The following is a 22,418-nucleotide window of genomic DNA, read 5'->3' as shown; positions in this document are numbered from 1 at the left end:
TTCAAGGGCTTATTCTGCAAGAGAAAATATATATAAAAGCATGAATACATTGCCTATTATTCTGTAATTGTGGGCAGAGAGTAGTTACCTTCATCACCACCATCCTCATTAGTATTTCTGATGTGGGGGTGCCCACTTGGAGGTAAACTGAGCCGATGATACTATTCACGGAACTGGGGCATCTGCAAAATCAGAGCACCTGTTCCAAATTCAAATCAAAATGTATTTTGATTTATATGCAGTCAAAATCCTTCAAGTACACCTCATCTTGAACTCTGTGAAAACTGGAAAACATCTGGAAAGCCTGGACTCTCTGGAATCCTCCTAAAGAAAGCAAAATGTTTCCTTCTCAGCTTCTAGAACCCTTATAGGTAGCAACCTTTCACAAACCATAGTCACAAGGGGTAAAATATTAGGGCTTCTATGCTTTGCTAACTCCCTTTCTGCCTCCACCACATGGTCTACCATCACTCCTTTATGCCACCGAGGCCGTCTCAGCCCAATCATGTGGCTACTGGAATCTGTAGGAAGATGTCTTTCAGTGTAAGTGTCACTTGGTAATTAACAAGAGGACACTCATTCAGTAGGGAAAAGTTCAGTCCACTGTTCAGCACAGGCACAAGCTCTGGGGTCAGAGAGATTAAGGTGAAAATGTGTCCCTAACTTGTCACATGCTGTGTGATCTCAAGCAAGTTGTTCATCAATCTGAGCCTCAGCTGCTTCTCATGAAAAAAGGGGATGCTTGTGTTCAAGCTTAAAGGAGACATCTCCACTCCACCCTCACCTCTCCCTTTGACCTACGGGCGCTCTCTTGATGGACTGGGCAGAAACATGCAATCCTGCAACATGTTGTACTCTGACCATCCCAGAAACTGTCACTATAGGATGGGATTGCTCACATCCTGACACACCTGGGGCCTTGTCTGCTCAGAAAATCCACGCAAATAATAAAACCCCATGCTCTGGGCCACTTACTGACTATCTGCAAAGATGAAGACTCTCAGACACTGGGCAGGACTGTAACTTTACCTGACTCATAGAAATCAGAGGGCTAATATGAAGGGCTTTGTTCTTCCAAACATCAAAATTCAAGCCCAGCCACTGCCAGAGGCAGCACACTGAGCTTAATGAAGCAGTGGGATGAACTAATATGGCAAATCTTATAGCTCTTACTACCAATATGGCCCACATCATGCTGAATTATAGCACCAGACATGATTGGACACACGTTGCAAAAGGGAGAGGTGGTTCACTGAATGGGAGGAATTTTCAATGCCACATAATAAGAATCTCTAGAGCAAGCTCTTAAGGGAGATGTTTATGGTTTTAAATTTTCTTTCTGCTTATTTCTTTCTTTCTGCAAATCATTCTCCCCCACACTTTATGATAATTAATTCAACAAACATCTAATGAATACCTACCATGTTCCAAATGCTGTGCTGGGAACTCACAGTTAGTGGCAGAGGCAGAGAAATAAACAAAAAAGTATAAGAAAAATGTGGTAGATGTGATGATTTGAATAAATGAAGTGTGCTATAAGAGCCTTCACAAATCGAGGCATGAGAGGCTTTTTTAGTCATTCACTCACTTATTCATTCAACAGGCTGCACACCTACATCTTCCAACACTGGGCTTAGTGGTAAAAGTGAAGTTAGGAGCTTGCCTGATGGCTCAGTGGTAAAGAATCTGCCTGCCAATGCAGGAGAAATGGGTTTGATCCCTGGTAAGAGAAGATCCCATGTGCCATGGAGCAACTAAGCCCAGTCACCACAGCTACTGAGCATGTGCTCTAGAGCCTGGGAAACACAGCTACGGAAGCCCGAGTGCCCTAGAGTCCATGCTCTATAACAAGAGAAGCCTCCGCAATGAAAGCTCAAGCACTGCAACTAGAGTAGCTCCCTGCTGGTCATGACTAGAGCAAAGCCTGTTGCAACAAAGACCCAGGACATTCAAAAATAAATAAATTTTTTAAATTATTATTATTCTTTTTAAACTGAAGCCAGATATAGTCCCTGCACTCACAGAACTCCCAGCGTGGAGGGATAAAGAGGAACCAAAAGATGATTAAAACCATGTATTAAGATGGGCAAAATGAGGTGCTTTGTGAGCACAAAGACTGGTCATGATCACAACTGGGGATCGCATTGGGTGGGTTGCAATGGGCCCCCCGAATATTTCCAGGGATGTAATAGCTAACTTGAAGCTAAAGCAGAAGTGGAGTTGCTTTGAAGAGAATTATTTTTAAGTACTATTCTTGGAAGAAAAAAGAAACATTTGCAAAATTCCAAATGTGAAATATACCATGGTACGATCAGGAGACTGAAACGAATTCAGTTAAGCCAGGGAGTGGAGTATCATTCTGGAAGAGTGGTGAGGGATGTGACTGGAAAGATAAGAAGGGGACAGGCCAGGCAGGGCTTCCCTGAAGCCCCGATAAACCTCGTGGACTTTATCCTGAGGCCAGTGGGGACTGTTCGCAGAAGGGTCTGATGCAAAGGTAGGAACTGATCAGATCTTCCCATTAGTGAGCACTGTCAGGAAGAGCTTGGAGATGGATGACTCTGAAAACCTGAGGACTGCTCAGGAAGGTGATGGAATGGTCTGGATGACAGATGAAGGCAGCCCAAACTATCCTGAGGAGAGGGGGAGTGTGGAGAGAGAGGATGAGTGGATTTGAGAGATATTTAGGAGGTTGCAGGAACTAATATCACTGATTAATTCATCGAGGGCACTTGGAAGCTTGAAGTGTCAAGGACGATGGATCTGTCAAGTGGTTGCCGGGTTCTGAAGGATGACCAAGAGTCACTCCAGAGAACAGGGAGAGAAAGATGATCCAAGTAAGGGAGCAGCATGCATGAAGTCGCAGAAGTGTGTCCTGAGACTAGGGCTCATGATGGTACAGGATGGGGAGAGAAAAAGGGACACAGAGGCATGGACCAAGCCTCAGAAGGCTGGCTTGCTGCCCTGCCTGGTGCAGCTTGCTCTGCTGGGGTTACAAAATATGTTCACGGAGGGGAGCAGGTGTGCAGCGGGATTTGAAGAAAACCGACTTTCTAAATAAACCAGTTAGAACAAAGTCACCAATGAAGCCAGAAACGAATCTGTCTTCAGGGAATGGCCAAAGTGAGTGAGATGTCCTGTAATAAGTTCAAGGCCATGTGCTTGTGGAGAATACAGAAGACTCTGCCTACCACATGTAACGCGATACAGCAGTCTTTCCATAAAAACTAGACTTTGGGACCCAAAATGGTGTTTCCTCCCTCTCAAGCTCTCTAGCCCAAGAACTTCATGGACCAACCCCAGAGAAATGTATGTTGTCTTGCTACTAAATCCTTGAATCCCTGACACTGAATTTCCAAAGCCTGTAAATCACACCACTAGTAGAGAGTGATTAGCTCACCAAGATCCAACTCTGAGAAAACAGAACGGTGCCATAAATTGACTTCAAGTGGCTAACCTGTTTCTATGTCCATCCCCCCAAAAGAGTGTAGCCCTTTTTCACATTTCCCACCTCCCACATCAAGGCACAGGGCCAACACATGTGTTTAGAGGGCACCAACTTACATATCGGACAAACTCGTTAGCGCATTGCAGCCAGTGGAGACCAGCTACATGACCTCGGGCAAGTCCCTTGATCTCTCTGAACATTGTTTTCTTATGCGTTCCATGGGGTATGTAAGGTTTGGGCTCACTGGGGACAATTTATCTAAAATGGCTAGCATGCAGGAAGCACACAAGAAATGATGGTTATTAATGAATGTAGCTTGACAACATGGTCCATTTTCCTTTGTATTTCCTGTCTAACTTCCCAGTTATTCTTGGAAAAAGCATCCTTTTGAAGACTGACCAGTATGTTTTTTTCCACTGCCTGATTACCCCCATGCACCTCTGGAGAAAAGGGTAACTTGTACCGTTTTTTTATATCCTGCAGCACTAAGAAAAAAGGTCACCTTTCAGGTAGGCAGCTGGGGGGCCAGAGGGGAAAGGCAAAATTCCCTTATCTTGAGTCTGCATACAGAGAACTGTGTTAAGTGCTTTATATTTTTGACTCATATAATAGTCAATACAACACTTTGGGACAGGTATTATTACCTCCATTTTAAGAAGAAGGAGCTGAGACTTGAAACAATTAAGCAGTTAGCCTGAGATATACATGTAGTAAAGGAGCTGAGCCTTGATGCACCTTTCAGCCTATCTGATTCTAAAGCATGAGCTCTTCCAGGAGGCTTCAACACAAAAGAGGGAGCAAACTCATGAAGAGCTTAATCCTAAGAAGGAAAGTTGTTGAGAATCTATAAACTCAAGCAACACCATCCAGGGAGTTATTGCTGACTTCCAGCTCTGTCTCTGCCACTGACTGACTGAGTGATTAACGGGCAAGTCAATCTTCTCTTAAGAACACATCTTGAAAGAGAGGCTCTTCTGGCCCCCAAACACTAATTCCTTCTAAACGTTCCTGTACTTCTAGACAAGTTATTCATGTTTTAATGTAAATAGACATTTGGAGTATCATGCTACTTGTATTAAGCTGAAATCCACCTGCTTTGGGTCAGGAAAGCAGTGAAAAAAGTTTTCATAAAAATTTTCCTTAGTATGATAAAAATGTAGTATTTTACTTGGTAAATATAAATTGGAGTAAACATGAAACACAAAATTTATGAATAGTAACAGATGGAAATGAAGAAAAGTAGCAACATGGAAACATATATACATGTTTTATTTTTTTTTCTGAAGGATACATGCCTGTGTGTGTACTCAGTTAGGTCCTACTCTTTTTGACCTCATGGACTATAGCCTGCCAGGCTCCTCCGTCCATGAGATTTCCCAGGCAAGAATACTGGAGTGGGTTGCTATTTTCTCCTATAGGGGATCTTCCTGACCCAGGGATCGAAACTGCATCTTCTGCACTGCAGGTGGATTCTTTACCACTGAACCACAAGGATGAGACCCACAGAAGTCAGAAGAGCCTCCCCTCAGGCAGAAGTTCTTGGACTACAGGTACTGGCTGGAGTCCGAGTCTCCTTCTCCAGTGTTTCTGTCCCCCGGCTCCACCTCCAGAACACCAAGCTCCCACTGTGCTCATGGCTGCTGCTGCTGCTGCTGCTAAGTCACTTCAGTCGTGTCCGACTCTGTGAGACCCCAGAGACGGCAGCCCACCAGGCTCCCCCATCCCTGGGATTCTCCAGGCAAGAACACTGGAGTGGGTTGCCATTTCCTTCTCCAATGCATGAAAGTGAAAAGTGAAAGTGAAGTCTTGCAGTTGTGTCCGACTCTTAGCGACCCCATGGACTGCAGCCCACCAGGCTCCTACGTCCATGGGATTTTCCAGGCAAGAGTACTAGAGTGGGGTGCCACTGCCTTCTCTGGGGCTCATGGCTAGGGCTGAATAAACATTTGCCGACAAAGTAATTAATTAAATATGCCTCTTCTACATGTCACACTTGGCAAATATAAGTTCTACACCCACTGAGTGCCTGTGGAAAATAAGGCTCAAAGTGTGGAAGTGACTTGCCTGGAGGTGAACGAGAGAGCAGGGGGCCTGGGGTACAAACACAAATTCAAGGTCTTGATGACCCCAAGTCTGCCTCCCTGCAGGATAAAAGCAGCAGACAGAAGTGATGAAATAGCAGCTCTCTCTGCACCAAAGGGCTGATAAAGTGACTTTCCAAATTTACTCTCCCAAGGTCCTAAGGACCAGTGGAATAATAAATATGAAAGTTTATGAGCTCCTAAGTGGTAAGCCCGTTATTATTAACAGAGTTCTTTCCCAGGACTCACCAGTCAGTGGAGGGATTAGGACCCTGAGCATGCCATTCCTGAAACCACTCCTTCGCCACAACTGACAGAAATTTTCTAAGAAACCTCCCCAAAGTCTGCACAGCTACTGAGGCACACAGCTAGGGTTCAAACACAGTTTGGGAGGAAATAATCAGGTAGCATGTTGCTGTGCCATTGTTCTTCGTTAATTATCCTTGAGTAGAGCTCCAAAATAAATATAAGGAAAGTGACTAAGTTTATGTCCAAGTATTTCTATAAAATAGGGAGAAAATACTAACCCGTGATCTCAGAAGGAAGAGGACAAAAAAAGCTAACCCTGACCATACTGCAGATCCCAAGTTGGCCCTTTATCCAAGGTAATTTCACTCACCTTTCTGATAACAAGCAGAGAAGTAATACCCACCACCTCCCCCTCACACACATTGGAATCACACACTTAAAGACAAGGGTCAATGGGGCTAAATTCTGGTGACACAATAGATAAGGACAAGAGTCACAGAGGAAAAACCAGGTCTGCTGGACTCCACAGTTAGTGCTCTTCCATGACACTAAGCTGCCAGCTGCTGCTGACTAAAATCACCCCCAGATATGTCTGTTAATGCTGGGACCCACTCCTCTACCACAGTCTTCTACTGGGTGTCCTAAGGCCAGGCTCACCACAAACTGTCGGCTGATCCTCTCCCTTTCAGGGCAGATAATGAACCTGAGAGTGTACACTCCTTCTCTCTGGTCCTCCATGAAATCCCACTCCCAGAAGAGGCACCTCTGACTAGCTGTGTGTGTAGTGACACAATGCAACAAAAATGACATGAAGGAAACAACTTTATTCCTCACTACTTTCATCCCCTCCTTATTTGAACTATGAACACTCTAGTTGCATCTCATACACAGCCTGTCTAGAAACGCATTTGTGGTGAAATATGCTCCAGTGTGACTTGTTTGTGAATCTGTCTGACTTACTTTCAACAGCCTGGGTCAAAGAACTAGGGTGACAGGTTTGTGAAGAATTATTAATGGCCTCTTAACATTCTTTATGCCGCTCTTTGTCATGGCACATGTCTCACATGTCAGGTGCTTTTTTTTTTTTTAAGGAAGCAAAATGTCTGCCCCACCAACCATCTAAATCTTGCCAAGAAAAGAAAAACGTTTCCATTCTGTAATACCAGGTAGTAAAATGAGAAATATACTTATGATAGAATGTCAACTGACAAAGCAGCATGTAAAATCATATGAACAGCATAATCTCAAGTACATATATTACCCAGGAAAGTCAGTTCAGAAGGAAGTAACTTAGAATGTTAATAAGTTATTTTTAATTTTTAGGATTATGCATGCCTACCTTGTCATTTCTAGTTTTCAGTAATAGGCATCTATAATTTTTAAAAAGTCTTATGAAACTATTAAAAAAGAAAAAAGTATTTATTGTTCATAAAGAAGTCTAAAATTATTGTGTTTCCTTACCACCAATATCATTATGTAAGGTTATTAAATTTGACCTATGTCAGGCACAAAGATTGTTCAAGAAAAGAAAAATATATACCAACCTCGCTGCTGAATATAAATAACAAAATATTAAGTAAAACATCAAACTAAAACCATAGGATTTATAAAATATCATAAACAGAAATGTAGAAACTCTATCAGTGAAACCCATGACATTACTGATTTTAAACTGAAAGAAAAAATACATGTATAATCATTGAAATAAATTTAGAAAAAGCATCATAAAATTCAACATGAAAATTCAAGATTTAAAAAATAATTCCTAGAAATGATAAATGAAGGGGAACTAATAATGAATGTTTAAAAAACTTAAATATCACACTTACAGGTAATTTAAGGCATTTCCATTAATTTAAGAAAAAGTTAAGAATACCTACTGTCTACTAAATATCATATTAATGATTCTTTACAACCTCCCCCCTGACTGTAGCCCACCAGGCTCCTCTGTCCATGGAATTCTCCAGGCAAGAATAATAGACTGGGTTGCTAATCCCTTCTCCAGGGGATCTTCCCAACCCAAGGACTGAACCCAGGTCTCCTGCATTGCAGGCATATTCTCTATCATCTGAGTTACCAGGAAAGTGTGTTGTACTAACAGGCTGAGACAATGTAATAAAATAAGAAAAAGAACAAATATTTAAAGACTGGGGAGAAGCCTGAAACTTACTTATAAGGTTATATATTGCTTCATTAGAAAATCAAAGAGGAGTCATAGAAAAATATTACTAAAAGAGTTTAGTAACACTCTTATATTCAAGATTCAAGACCCATGAATATATAAACTACTTACTTCCTTTTAAAGTTCTACTTATTTTGGCCCAGCTAGCAACATTTGTTTAATGGAATACTTATACAATCCCATAGCCGAAACTAAAGAACAGGAAATGAATTAATCCTATTACCAGCACATTCTTGTTCTCTCTTTTTAATGTATATGTGTGCTTTCCTTGTGCCTTGGTCCAGACAAGGGTATCAAGAATAAAAACTGCTGTGGCAGGAGTGAACGTCGACATTCTAGCAATCAGCGAACTAAAATGGACTGGAATGTGTGAATTTAACTCAAATGACCATTATATCTACTACTGCGCGCAGGAATCCCTTAGAAGAAATGGAGTAGCCATCATGGTCAACAAAAGAGTCTGAAATGCAGTACTTGGATGCAATCTCAAAAATGATCTCTATTCGTTTCCGAGGCAAACCATTCAATATCATGGAAATCCAAGTCTATGCCCCAACCAGTAATGCTGAAGAAGCTAAAGTTGAATGGTTGTATGAAGACCTACAAGACCTTTTATAACTAACACCCAAAAAAGATGTCCTTTTCATTATAGAGGACTGGAATGCAAAAGTAGGAAGTCAAGAAACACCTGGAGTAATAGGCAAATTTGGCCTTGGAATACGGAATGAAGTAGGGCAAAAGTTAATAGAGTTTCACCAAGAGAATGCACTGGTCATAGCAAACACCCTCTTCCAACAACACAAGAGAAGACTCTACACATGGACATCACCAGATGGTCAACACCAAAATCAGATTGATTATATTCTTTGCAGCCACAGATGGAGAAGCTCTATACAGTCAGCAAAAACAAGACCGGGAGCTGACTGTGGCTCAGATCATGAACTTCTTATTGCCAAATTCAGACTTAAATTGGAGAAAGTAGGGAAAACCACTAGACCATTCAGGTATGACCTAAGTCAAATCCCTTATGGTTATACAGTGGAAGTGAGAAATAGATTGAAGGGACTAGATCTGATAGAAAAAGTGCCTGATGAACTATGGACGGAGGTTCGTGACACTATATAGGAGACAGGGATCAAGACCATCCCCATGGAAAAGAAATGCAAAAGAGCAAAATGGCTATCTGGGGAGGCCTTACAAATAGCTGTGAAAAGAAGTGAAAAGCGAAGGAGAAAACAAAAGATATAAGCATCTGAGTGCAGAGTTCCAAAGAATAGCAAGGAGAGATAAGGAAGCCTTCCTCAGTGATTAATGCAAAGAAATAGAGGAAAACAACAGAATGGGAAAGACTAGAGATCTCTTCAAGAAAATTAGAGATACCAAGGGAACATTTCATGCAAAGATGGGCTCAATAAAGGACAGAAATGGTATGGACCTAACAGAAGCAGAAGATATTAAGAAGAGGTGGCAGGAATACACAGAGGAACTGTACAAAAAAGATCTTCACAACCCAGATAATCACGATGGCGTGATCACTCACCTAGAGCCAGACATCCTGGAATGTGAAGTCAAGTGGGTCTTAGAAAGCATCACTATGAACAAAGCTAGTGGAGCGATGGAATTCCACTTGAGATATTTCAAATCCTGAAACATGTTGCTGTGAAAGTACTGCACTCAATATGCCAGCAAATTTGGAAAACTCAGCAGTGGCCACAGGATTGGAAAAGGTCAGTTTTCATTCCAATCCCAAAGAAAGGCAATGCCAAAGAATGCTCAAACTACTACACAATTGCACTCATCTCACACGCTAGTAAGGTAATACGCAAAATTCTCCAACCCAGCCTTCAGCAATATGTGAACCGTGAACTTCCAAGATGTTCAAGCTGGTTTTAGAAAAGGCAGAGGAACCAGAGATCAAATTGCCAACATCCACTGGATCATCGAAAAAGCAAGAGAGTTCCAGAAAAACATCTATTTCTGCTTTATTGACTATGTCAAAGCCTTTGACTGTGTGGATCACAATAAACTGTAGAAAATTCTGAAAGAAATGGGAATACCAGACCACCTGACCTGCCTGTTGATAAACCTATATGCAGGCCAGGAAGCAACAGTTAGAACTGGACATGGAACAACAGACTGGTTCCAAATAGGAAAAGGAGTACGTCAAGGCTGTATATTGTCACCCTGTTTATTTAACTTATATGCAGAGTACATCATGATAAACGCTGGGCTGGAAGAAGCACAAGCTGGATCAAGATTGCTGGGAGAAATATCAATAACCTCATATATGCAGATGACACCACCCTTATGGCAGAAAGTAAAGAGGAACTCAAAAGCCTCTTGATGAAAGTGAAAGAGGAGAGTGAAAAAGTTCGCTTAAAGTGCAACATTCAGAAAACGAAGATCATGGCATCTGGTCCCATCACTTCATGGGAAATAGATGGGGAAACCGCGAAAACAGTGTCAGACTTTATTTTCTGGGGCTCCCAAATCACTGCAGATGGTGATTGCAGCCATGAAATTAAAAGGTGCTTACTCTTTGCAAGGAAAGTTATGACCAACCTAGATGGCATATTGAAAAGCAGAGACATTACTTTGCCAACAAAGGTCCACCTAGTCAAGGCTATGGTTTTTCCTGTGGTCATGTATGGATGTGAGAGTTGGACTGTGAAGAAAGCTGAGCGCCGAAGAATTGATGCTTTTGAACTGTGGTGTTGGAGAAGACTCTTGAGAGTCCCTTGGACTGCAAGGAGATCCAACCAGTCCATTCTAAAGGAGATCAGTCCTGGGTGTTCTTTGGAAGGAATGATGCTAAAGCTGAAACTCCAGTACTTCGGCCACCTCATGTGAAGAGTTGACTCATAGGAAAAGATTCTGATGCTGGGAGGGATTGGGGGCAGGAGGAAAAGGGGATGACAAAGGATGAGATGGCTGGATGGCATCACCGACTCGACAAATGTGAGTTTGAGTGAACTCCGGGAGTTGGTGATGGACAGGGAGGCCTGGCGTGCTGCCGTTCATGGGGTCGCAAAAAGTCGGACACAACTGAGCGACTGAACTGAACTGAACACTGTTGAATAATTACAAATAATTGTAAAATCTTGTTCTGGACAAATCATCTATATACTTTTTAAGATCGCCTTGGGTAAGAGAAAACAGTGTGATGATTCTGATAAAGATGAGAAAGAAGAGGAGGATGGAATGGAAAAGGCAGAAGAGAAATAGGGAAAAGAAGGGAGAGGTGGGAAAGATGGAGAAAGATGACAGGGAAAGAAGAAGATGAGAAGGAGGAGGAGAAGAGGAGGGGGAAACGGGAAGAAGAGAAGAAGAAGATTCCAGATAAACTTTTTTGAGTTTTTAACATATGCCAAGTTCTATATTCAGTGTTTTATTGGCCTTATTTCAATGTATCTTCCTAGTGAGCCTTTGAGCTTTGTAATATTACATCTTCATTTTAAGGGAAAGGAAACTGAGTCTCAGAGAGGTGAAGTCACATGCTAAGATCACACAGTTTGGAAGTAATACAGCAGAATCTGAATCCAGCTCTGCCTGCCCAGACTTCACAGTATTGGCCACTCACTAGAGGATACTCCTTGCACAGGTACTCTGTTGACTTTAGACCTACTAAAGATGTGAAGATAAGGAGGAGTTCAAAAGGTCACCTTCACAGTCCCATTCCAAATCTTCAACTAAGCCAATGTTCTCTAAAACCTGAATCCTCTCTTTAGAATGCTGCAGGTTTTGTGTATTTAAATTAAGAATGAAAAGATATGCATTAAGTACAATTCTAATGCATTAAACATTCAAGAGCATAAGTTTAGTGGAAAGGTTAAATTTGAAGCAAAAATATAACTTGTCAGTTTCCAGTGAAAAAGCATTTGAATTCTAGTACATACTGGGCTCTGCAATAATTTTTTTTCCATGTAGCAGTTCTCCTAGGACCTGTTCTCTCACTTGCTTTCCTTCTATTATTCTTATACTCTCATGCATAAAAAGCAAGGCTTATATTAGGTTTTAAAGGATAAAATAGACTTCTTCCAAAATACTTGTGTTTAAAATAAACATCTAAAGCAAAATTTATAGTCCTTCTTAGGGTTCTGACTATCCAAGAACTGCATATGCATTACATTTATGTCCTTTGCTTCCTACGGAGCATCAGACAATGCCATCAGAAAACATGACTGGGCAGGCATGGCTATGCCTCAGACAAATCACTGCCTATACAAAGCAACCAACGACAGCTTGTTTGCAGTCCCATACTGACAGATTTTAAGACTTGAAAGAGAGTTCTATTAATCCTCTTCCACGCAGTCTTAAAAGACAAGGGAGGAAAAGAGAAGACAGAAAACACACATCACACCACAGACACACACACATGTATACCAAGCAACAAGTTGCCTACATCCTATTATAACAATAGACATGGTCATAAAGCCATAGGAACAAATCCTCCAAAAATCATGAACAAGCAATAGAATCATTTTGTTTTCATACTACACATGCCAGTCTTCTCTACCAGATACCTGTGAGCCTCCTCTATGTCAGACACTTTTTAATTGTTGGGAGTTAAAAGGGTGAACAAGAGATCCAGCTCTGAAGGACTGTATAGCACAGCTCTCCAATGAAAATACAGGGTGTTTTTAATAAAGTGTGATACTAATAAAATGCTGGTGAAACAAACAAAAGAAGTAACCCAATTTGGGGAGTAAGGAAAGGCCCTTCAGGAGCCCTACTAAGCTCAACCCTGAAAAATAAGTAGGAGAAGGTCAGTCTAAGAAAAAGTGGAGAGCAACAAAAGGATTTGGGGCTTAACTGCTAGCCCAGGTGCTCTCAAAATCTGGTCTCTGAACTACCAGCATCTGCATTACTTGAGAACTTGTTATAAATGTATCTTGGGCTCTACCCTACACATAGTGAACCAAACACTCCAGGAACGAGACTCAACAGTCTGTGTTTTAACAAATCTTCTAGGTCATGCTTGCATGCCTGGAGTTTGAGAATCACTGGTATTGGGCTGGTCAAAAAGTTTGTTCGTTGCGGAAGATTTACAGAAAAATTCTGAACAAACTTTTTGACAAACCTAATATATTCAAAGGTGAACTAAAGACACAGAATGCCTGGAAAGCAAACAGGGTTGGGTGGGGATGTGGCGCAGATTTAGGCAGTGATATTGCTAGAGGGATGGAGAGAGAGGTAGAAGCCAGGTTAAGAATGGCCTTGTATATTATGAATTTTTTTTTTTTTTTGGATTTTACCCAGAGAAGGATGAGCCATTAAAACATGATACTATGAATACAAAAGACACCAAATAATGCTGGTGATTGTAAAACTATATGCAATCACAAAGATAGCACAAATCCTATTCCAAAGACCGAAAACCCACTGCTGCACAATAAGTAGCCATTTGGAAAGGAACAGATTGAGCCCTACCTTTCTTTCTGGAGTCTTTCTTGGCGCTGGTTTTCACAGCTACTTGAAGTTCTGTCTCAGTTGACATCCTACTAAATCCTTAGTCCACTTCACACAGATCCCGGGCCTTGGCCAGGCTCATTGAGGACTCCTCTTCAAGAAAATGACTCCTCCTTTCAGAAACGACACCCCGAGTTGTACATTTCATTCACTCCTTCCGAGCGCTGCAAATCAAGAGAAGAGAACACTCAGAATAACCACCCTGGTGAAGTCAGAAATTAGAAGGGCAAAAAGGAATTGTCAAACATACAAAAACAGGAAAACCTTGGTCTCCATGTATAAACTGCCCACATGGTTTCATTAAGCCATTGACAGGGCTCACACGCTCTCAAGGAAAGAGCTTGAGAGGCCTTATTTGCAAAACTCAAATAGAAAACACATAACAGATCTTTAAAACACCGGACTTTCAAGAAAAGCAAAACTCAATGCTTTATTTTCCATGTTTCTTATTGTCAAGCACGGAAAACCACCCAGAAAATGCAGGACAGGCGTTATTTCCTGAGCAGCTCCGTGGAGGCATTTCCAACAATAAGGCACCCATCCATCAGGGGAGCTTGACCAGAGCCTTGGCAGCTGAAGCAGATCATAGGGAAGTGACCTGTGGTCTGTCCCTCACGAGCAGGCATCAGAAGGGACACGCAGTTGACATACAATTGGGCTTCAAGGGTAAGGTGACAAATGGGGCTGAGAAACTTTCCAGCAAGCCAATTTTTATGTCAGCTTTCCCCCCCAGCTATATGAGCAGACAAGCATTTAATGTGGGGAGGAAGAGAAAAGGAAAAGAAGCAGGCAGACACACATTACATCCCTCTTTCTGTAATAAACATGCATTGCACACTACTAGATACTATTAAGCTCAGACACTGTGCTGGGAAGAGATAATAATGATAATAATACCACTTCAATTACGGCCAGTATTTACTATATATTTACTATATACTGTGCCCTCAGCTCCCGCTGCACATACATTATCTCATTTGATTTCATTTAAATTGAATGAATGTATTCCCGGTGTCAAGTCAACAATCTTTCCCAGTGACTCTCTATCTCTGATAGTTACATGTGAGAGTTCAGTTGAAAATACACATTCAGGAGTTATTCATTTTTGAAGAATATTAAGATAAAGCTACTGGAAATGGATCTTCAAACTGTGCAGCCAATTCTTAGCTCCTGCAAAATAGATCTAGAACTGTTTAATCTGAAAAGGGTGACCCGGAATGCCAGTTTCAGCTCAATAAGAATAATAACCCAAGCCCCTTAATCATGCCAATTAAAGATGTCTTAACTAGAAAATGTTTAACGTAAAAGGCACACAAAAATTTAATAAGGCTTAAATATGGGGAAATTCACACCTTTATCCAAAGATATCTTATTTCCTTGTTGTTAACAAACTATTTTTTAACAAGGACAGTAGCCCTGAATGAATGTACTTACAGTATAGGACTTAAGACTGCAAATAAAGAAAATGGAATATTACTTTCCTAGAATGGGGTACATGGAAAACTACGTTGAAAATGAGCACTTTTCCCACCACTTCTGTGCCGTCTATCTGTATCATACCACTAAAGCTCTCATCTCCTTCCTAACCTCTTGCCCCCAAAAGACAACATTCCATAAGAGATGACAGAGTCACAAAATTTTGTCCTATAATGGAATACATAATTTTATTAATGATACTAGTCACTTCATTTTAACAGGTATCTACTAAGAACATAAGAAGGGCCAGGTGCAAGTGCTGGCTCATTCATGTCAACAGATGGTTATACTGTACAACCATGCAACCCAAGAGTAGAGAGTCAAGGCCTGATCTCTTGTCCTCAAAGAAGCTCAGTCTAGCAGAGGTGTTAGTCGTGTAAGATACTGAAATACACATGATCAGAACAAAAACAGATTGGGGCACAAAGAAGCAAGTTTTTTTTGCTTTGTTTGAAACAGTCAATAAAGCTTCACAGACAAGAAGCTCTGCACTGTGTGATCTTGAAGAATGATGCTTTCGTCAGGTGGAAGGCAAGGGAAAGGACCAATGGGTCCTAATGCATATATAATCAGTGAATAAATGGTTGTCTCAGGCAGAAGCATCAGCATGTCCAGGGAGGCTTTACGTTAACAACCAAATAACAAAAGGAAGCAGAAGTCTAGTAGGGAGGTGATATACTTTCCTAACTTCCCAATTTTCAATTGTGCTGTTACTTTTCTGTGGAAGTTTTCAAGTCTACCTTGACATTCTCAAGGTCCAGTTCAAAGAGGTATCTTAGGCAGAAAGATTTTCTGATCTCTCTGTTAAATGGAACTGTAACAGGGAAGAACAAATCTGACTCCATGTTGGATCTGTTTCTTTTACTTTAACCTTTGTACTCTATTGTTTTTGCTATAAGATAAGAATGTTGTCTATAGCCTGAAATATACAGGATAGCCCATTCACAAGGCTCTGACCTTTAAAGGTGTAACATTTTTCCATTCATATAGAGATAAAAAGTTGCAAGGCAGAAAGAAACATTTGTCTTGTTGAAGGTTTAGAGGAACATTGTGACCTGACCTACATGGACAGCTGCAAGAACAAAGGATTAAAACACCCAGAGGTGTGCAACAACCAACCATATACCCTCACCTTTTAGTATAAAAGCAGCCTGAATTCTAACTCAGGTAAGATGGTTCTTTGAGAAACTAGTCCACTATCTTTTTTCTCTGCTGGCTTTCTAAATAAAGTCACTATTCCTTGCCTGGACAACTTATCTCTTGACTTATTGGGGCCTGTTGTGCAGCAGCAGTATGAGCTTTCACTGGAAACAGTGTATCTCCTTACTTATGATCTGATTCTTGGCCATCTTCATAGCCTGAGCCACTTAGGAGCAATGTGATATTAAGGAAATTACTGAACCCCTCTTTGCCTAGTTTCTCTACCTTTATAATGGAGTAACAGTATCAACTTTATTAGAGTGGCTAAGGAAATTGTGATCACACATGGAACATGCTTGGAAGAGTGTCTGACACATCTCCTGGCAGGTACTCAATAAATACTAAGCACGAATAGTTTCCTGTGTTATGAACACAGGAATACAAGGTCACAACACAGACTCAGGGTCATATTGCTATCCTCTTTTTACAGAGGAGGAAACCATGGCAGGTTAAGTTTGCTTTCTAAAGACAAATTGTAGGAAATGGTAGGAGCTAAGATATTTCCATCATGCTGGGCTTGCACACAGTAGGTACCTGATCCATAAACATTGTCATGGACTGAAAAATCTGTGGGTTTTAAATCATTTCAAGCATTCTTAAAAGTCAGTGTATAAAACTGGATTAGATTTGCACCATTTTCTTCCCTTTGACTTTGTAAGCCATAATACAGCACCTCTGTCTATTCTGTGGGCATCTCCAGTGTCCGACTTGTTTAACAAAATGAGATTGTGTTCAAGTGTTATAAGCATTACTTGTGAATTCCTGAAGTACATCCCCATATCAATAAAGAAAGGAAACTAGCATCATCTTGAATAAAAATGTGCTTGAGAAAGCTTCAGTAAGAAGAGAACATTCTATGGCCAGGGCCCTGGCATTCCCTTTAATTTTCCAAAAGCCAGAGGTTGAGCAAATGCTGTGAAGTAGCTTCAAATTATTTAGGAAATTCGTTTCTTTGTAATTAAGGAGATTAAAGTCCTCTAGGCCCAGAAAACCACGTGACAACTCAAATCATTTTTCCCCAGTAAAAGCTGTGAAACCCTATCAGTTAAATTCAGGCTCGCCTAGAATTTTGAAATGCTTCAATAATGTTTCTTTGCTCCACACAATCTGCAGTAATTTAATATTCCTGAAGTGTGTCAGGTTTTTTATAATGAGCTCTTCAAATCTAAATGTGAATTATGTAACATTCCACTACAGACATTCTGTCTACTGAACTGCTTCTAAATGTAAAATCCCATGTTCAGTGATGGGGAGTAGGGAGGGGCGGGGTGCAAAAATACCAAACCACAAAGCAAAGAAAACAGATAGGCCTTTTTTAATAAAACAAAGTACAAAGGTTTGAGCAGCTACAACAGAACAAACACACACTAAAACACCTACTATAATACACATTTATGTTCACTCTCCTTCCCTCCCACCCTCATACAATCCAAAGGTGAAACAGCTAAGTTTATGAGGACCCACTATTTGCCAGGAGAAGGTAATGGCAACCCACTCCAGTATTCTTGCCTGGAGAATCCCATGGACAGAGGAGCCTGGCAGGCTGCAGTCCATGGGGTTGCAAAGAGTCGGACGCAACTGAGCGACTAACACTACTATTACTACTACTACTGTTCTCCAGGTTGTCTTCTATGAACTTCTCGTATATTATCTTATCCGATCCTTCAGTCACTCACTTGACAAATGAGAAAAGGGAGGCACAAGTTTAGTAGCTTGTTCACAGTCACGTGGCTAGTAGGTTGCAGAGCACAAGGCAGGGTGATGCAAGCCAATCTTCTCCCCAGTTTCACTCAAAACCCCCTTGAGGTCCATCAGCTGGAGAATGAATTAACAAAAGTCTATCCATACAACGGAATACTATCCAAGCCATGAAACAAAATGAAGAACTGATTCAGGCTGCAAGGTGAATGAACTTGGCAAACAACACGCCAAGTGAAAAAAGTTAAGATGAAAGGTCACTTATTGTGAAAATGGAAAATGATTCCATTTTCCTCCAGACTATCCAAAACAAATAATCCGAAGGGAGATAGAAAGCAGAGCAGGGGCTGCCAGGTGCTGGGGGAAGCAGGGAACGGGGACTGACACCTTCATGGCTACAGGGTCTCCTATGGTGGAGATGAGGTGTTTAGGAACTAGATAGCAGTAACGGTTAAACAGCATTATGAGTAAAGCAAGTGACACTGAATTATCGACATTAAAATGGTGAATTTCATATTATGTGAATTTCATCTCAATTTTAAAAAGGAAAAACAGAAAGTCAAAAACAACTCTCCCAGCCAGGTGCGCCGCATCCTTATTTAAGCACTGTGTGAGATGTTAAGACACTGAAAATTCCAGTCTAAAGGGACATCCAGTTTTAAAAACCAGATGAAGAGGTAGACTTCCAAGAAGCAGGACTTCAAGTGGCAGCAATTTGATGGATTAAAAATTGTACTACTACCTGACACTTCATGATTTGGCATACCTTAATCACTTCCATATAAAGTATAAAGCACTGAAAACAGGCTATTTATCAATAAGGCACAAAGGTGTGCAACAGTACAGATAAGGAGTCTCAGTTTCCACATCAGTATAATGGGAAGACCAACACCAAGAGTGCAAGATTTGGAAAATCAATGAGATTTGGGCACTTACAAAGCCCAGCTCAATATACAGTATGCCAGTCTTTATGTAAGAAAGGAGGATACGTAAATCTGCTTATCTTTACAAAAAGAAACAGGACAAACAAACCAGAAAACAATGAAGCTGTTTCTCTCCATGGGGAGATCCTAGATGTTACAATGGCAGGATGACCAGGTAGAAAGACATGGCAGAGGGTCATACTTTTCAGAGTAGATTTTTCCTTAATTTCTACATGCGGAAGCATATTAATGCTTCACATCTCAGATAAAAAAATAAAATTAACAGCGATGGAAAGTGGGGGAAGGGCTAAAACTGGAAGTGAACTGAAACAAATTCAATTGTATTTCAAAGGAGCATCATAAACAGTCACTGAAGGGGTGGGAGAGAAATCATTAATATGAATAACTTACAAACACAGAATTTAACTGTTTACAACCTATCATGAGCAGGACCAGGGCAGGGAGTACCGCAAACAAACCTTGAACTCCTTTTAGTAGGCTTTTTTTGGTAGTGTTAAGGGAAAAGAAATTATGAAACTATTCCAAATGTATGATGCTGCTGCTGCTAAGTCGCTTCAGTCATGTTCGACTCTGTGCGACCCCATGGGCTGCAGCCCACCAGGCTTCTCCGTCCATGGGATTCTCCAGGCAAGAACACTGGAGTGGGTTGCCATTTCCTTCTCCAATGCATGAAAGTGGAAAGTGAAAGTGAAGTTGCTCAGTCGTGTCTGATTCTTAGCGACCCCATGGACTGCAGCCTACCAGGCTCCTCCATCCATGGGATTTTCCAGGCAACAGTACTGGAGTGGGGTGCCATTGCCTTCTCCCAAATGTATTATAGGATTGGGCAAATAAGTAAATTTTTTAATGTTCCTGGGAGCCAAGACTCTCACTGTTCAAGAATAACCATTAAAATATGGAAAGGGGGAAGCCAGGCAAGAGCCCTGTGGGGATAGTTTGGAAACTGGAGATTTCAGGGTTTAAACTCATGGTTTGTAAAATAAACATGCATCTGCATGTAGGTGTGTGTACATGTGTTTATATGCATATATTTCCTAGCCCTGTCCACTGAACAGGTCTAGAAGCAAAGATTCCCCAGTGACAAGGTGACACCTTAATACCCAGATTTTAGTTTCTACTACAACTCTTAGTCAAAAGACCGAGAGTTTCTAGAAGTGGGCTCTTCCAGAGCTGTGACGGGCAGGTACAAGATGAGCCCAACATATCCTATTGTCCCAGAAAGTCAATAAATGCTAAATCCAGGAAGCCATCCATAGGTCTTAAAGTGTGTTCTCATTTGTTGTCTGTAGTTGCAAGCAGAAAATCTGTGATCATATAATGGAGACACTGAACAACACCTCCATCAAGTTATCAAAATTAACATTAACAGAGATGAAAAAAAACATTAACAGAGATGAGCAGATGGATATCAGGTAATATCCTGAGAAGACCACATCACTATGATGCAGTATTCTGGCCAGGAATCTAATAATAACATGCATACAAAAATGTGGAGAAAAGTCTATTCTTCAAAAATGGCAAACCAAAGACAAAGGTAGGCTGTGGAAATATTTTAGATTAAAACAACCTAAACAGGTACAACAACTAAATGAAATATTAGATCCACTTTTTGGAGAGAAAATAAATGCTACAAAGGAAATCAGAGAGCCACTCGACAAATTTTAATATGGATGGCAAATTAGGTAAAAATATTCTATCAATGTTAAATTTATTTTAATTGATGTTTCCTATGGCTATATAGGGCTTCCCTGGTGGCTCAAAGGTTAAAGCGTCTGCCTGCAATGCGGGAGACCTGGGTTCAATCCCTGGGTCAAGAAGATCCCCTGGAGAAGGAAATGGCAACCCACTCCAGTATTCTTGCCTGGAGAATCCCATGGATGGAGGAGCCTGGTGGGCTACAGTCCACAGGGTCGCAAAGAGTCGGACACGACCGAGCAATTTTACTTTCATGGCTATGTAAGAGAATATACCTATTCTTAGAGAATGCATGCATGTGTATTCAGTTGCTTCAGTCATGTCCAACCCTTTGCAACCCCATGGACTGTAGCTTGCCAGGCTCCTCTCTAGATGGGAATCTCCAGACAAGCATACTAGAGTGGGTTGTCATGCCCTCATTCAGGGGATCTTCCTGACCTGGAGATCAAGCTCGCATCTGCCTGCCTCACCTGCATTGCAGGTAGATGCTTTACCCACTGAACCACCTGGGAAGCCCATTCTTAGAGAATACATACCAAATATTTAGGTATAAAGGGCTAAGCTACATGCACCATCCAAATGATTCAGGAAAAACAAATCTCGGACATGTATACAGCATATGTGTATGTATATCTATGGATATACACAGAGAGAATACACAAATACTAAAGCAAATGAGATAAAACTATTAGCAGGTGAATCTAAGTAAAGGGTGTAGGGTATTTTTTGTATGTTCTTACACTTTTTTCTGTAATTCTGAAATTATCTTCAAATTAAAAAAAAAAAAAAAAAAAAGCCTAGCTCAGACCATAACACACCCAAGTATGTAACAAAGCCAATTCTGGCAACACCTTTCTTTTTAAAAAAAAATCTCAGACCCAATTCCGGCTCCCTGGATGGACTGCTTTCTAATTCCCAAGGCTAGTTGAGTTTAAAATTAGTTTATGGCTGTCAGTTCTTATTATAGATTTCAACTTCATCCTGTATCTGCCTGGAATGCTTGACTTGACACAAGTCTCTTGACCAAGGTTGTTTCAAGCAGGTCTCTCTCTTCCTGAGCCCTGGACCTCCCCTCCAGACTTGCCTCCATGCCAGGAATTGCCCTTTAAGACTTTTTAATCAATTAACCCCAGAAATCACCACAAGCTCCTTTTGAGACAGGCCTGGAAACAGGGACCCTTTTCTTCCGTGCTGCAATGCGTGCAACTGAACATACCTCTCCTGGAACAAAAAAACACAAAGAAACTGTATGGAACTGCATGCATGTGCAGTTGGGGCACATTCTGAACCCCAAAGATACAAGGAGAACAAAAACCCAACTGCTACTTTTGAAGAGCTTGGAGCAAAAAGCAGCAACCTGTGCATGCCCTCTGCATGCAACACCAGCTAAGAGGTGGGCAAAACACCTAAGCCATCTACCCAGCCTGACCCCTGGACACACCGCTATCCTCACTCCATATAAGGAAAAAGCTTGCCCCTCTCTGGGAGCCAGCCAGCAAGGGAACCTATTGTTTGTTCTCATTCGCCCCTGCTGCAGCAGGTGCCCCAATAAAGGATTTCTTGTCTGGCCTCTGATCAATTTCTATTGATTAAAGAGGCCAAGAACCCTGGTTGGTAGCGCTAATTATGTAGCCAGAGTCAGCCTTTGTTGGGACCATCTCCCTCTCCATCCCTGGGACTATGACTTTAAACTATCAACCCTTTTTCTGTTTTTTTTTTAATGTGTCAAGGGCTAACTTATCTGATATATTCCATTTGGAAACTGCCCAAAATTTGCTCCTTCTCTATAATCCTTCTTTTCAGGGTCAAGAGAACAGGAAAGAGCAAGGTTTTGTGGAGCCCAATGGCAGTGCTTATTATTTAATTCTGCCAGGGATATCAGAAATGCAAAGGCTATAAAACTGTAGTAGGATATCTGAAGGTAGTACATCTCTCTACTGATAAAATAGCACCATCCTCACAGCCATCATTTGCTT

The 22,418-nt window shown here is 41.2% G+C and overlaps 1 protein-coding gene across 1 annotated transcript in view; it reads right to left on the bottom strand.

Annotated features, from left to right (window-relative positions):
* DAB1 (DAB adaptor protein 1) overlaps positions 1–22,418 on the bottom strand; it is a 1,468,439-nt gene that overhangs the window by 293,898 nt on the left and 1,152,123 nt on the right. Inside the window, exon 6 of the mRNA XM_070786460.1 lies at positions 13,391–13,593. Within this exon, the coding sequence (XP_070642561.1) occupies positions 13,391–13,457 (67 nt within the window). The 5' untranslated portion in view covers positions 13,458–13,593. The remainder of the gene's footprint in view (positions 1–13,390; positions 13,594–22,418) is intronic.

The sequence above is a fragment of the Bos indicus genome, chromosome 3 (assembly GCF_029378745.1).
Source record: "Bos indicus isolate NIAB-ARS_2022 breed Sahiwal x Tharparkar chromosome 3, NIAB-ARS_B.indTharparkar_mat_pri_1.0, whole genome shotgun sequence".
NCBI classification, from domain to species: Eukaryota; Metazoa; Chordata; class Mammalia; order Artiodactyla; family Bovidae; genus Bos; species Bos indicus.
This window is presented reverse-complemented; position numbering and strand designations above follow the sequence as displayed.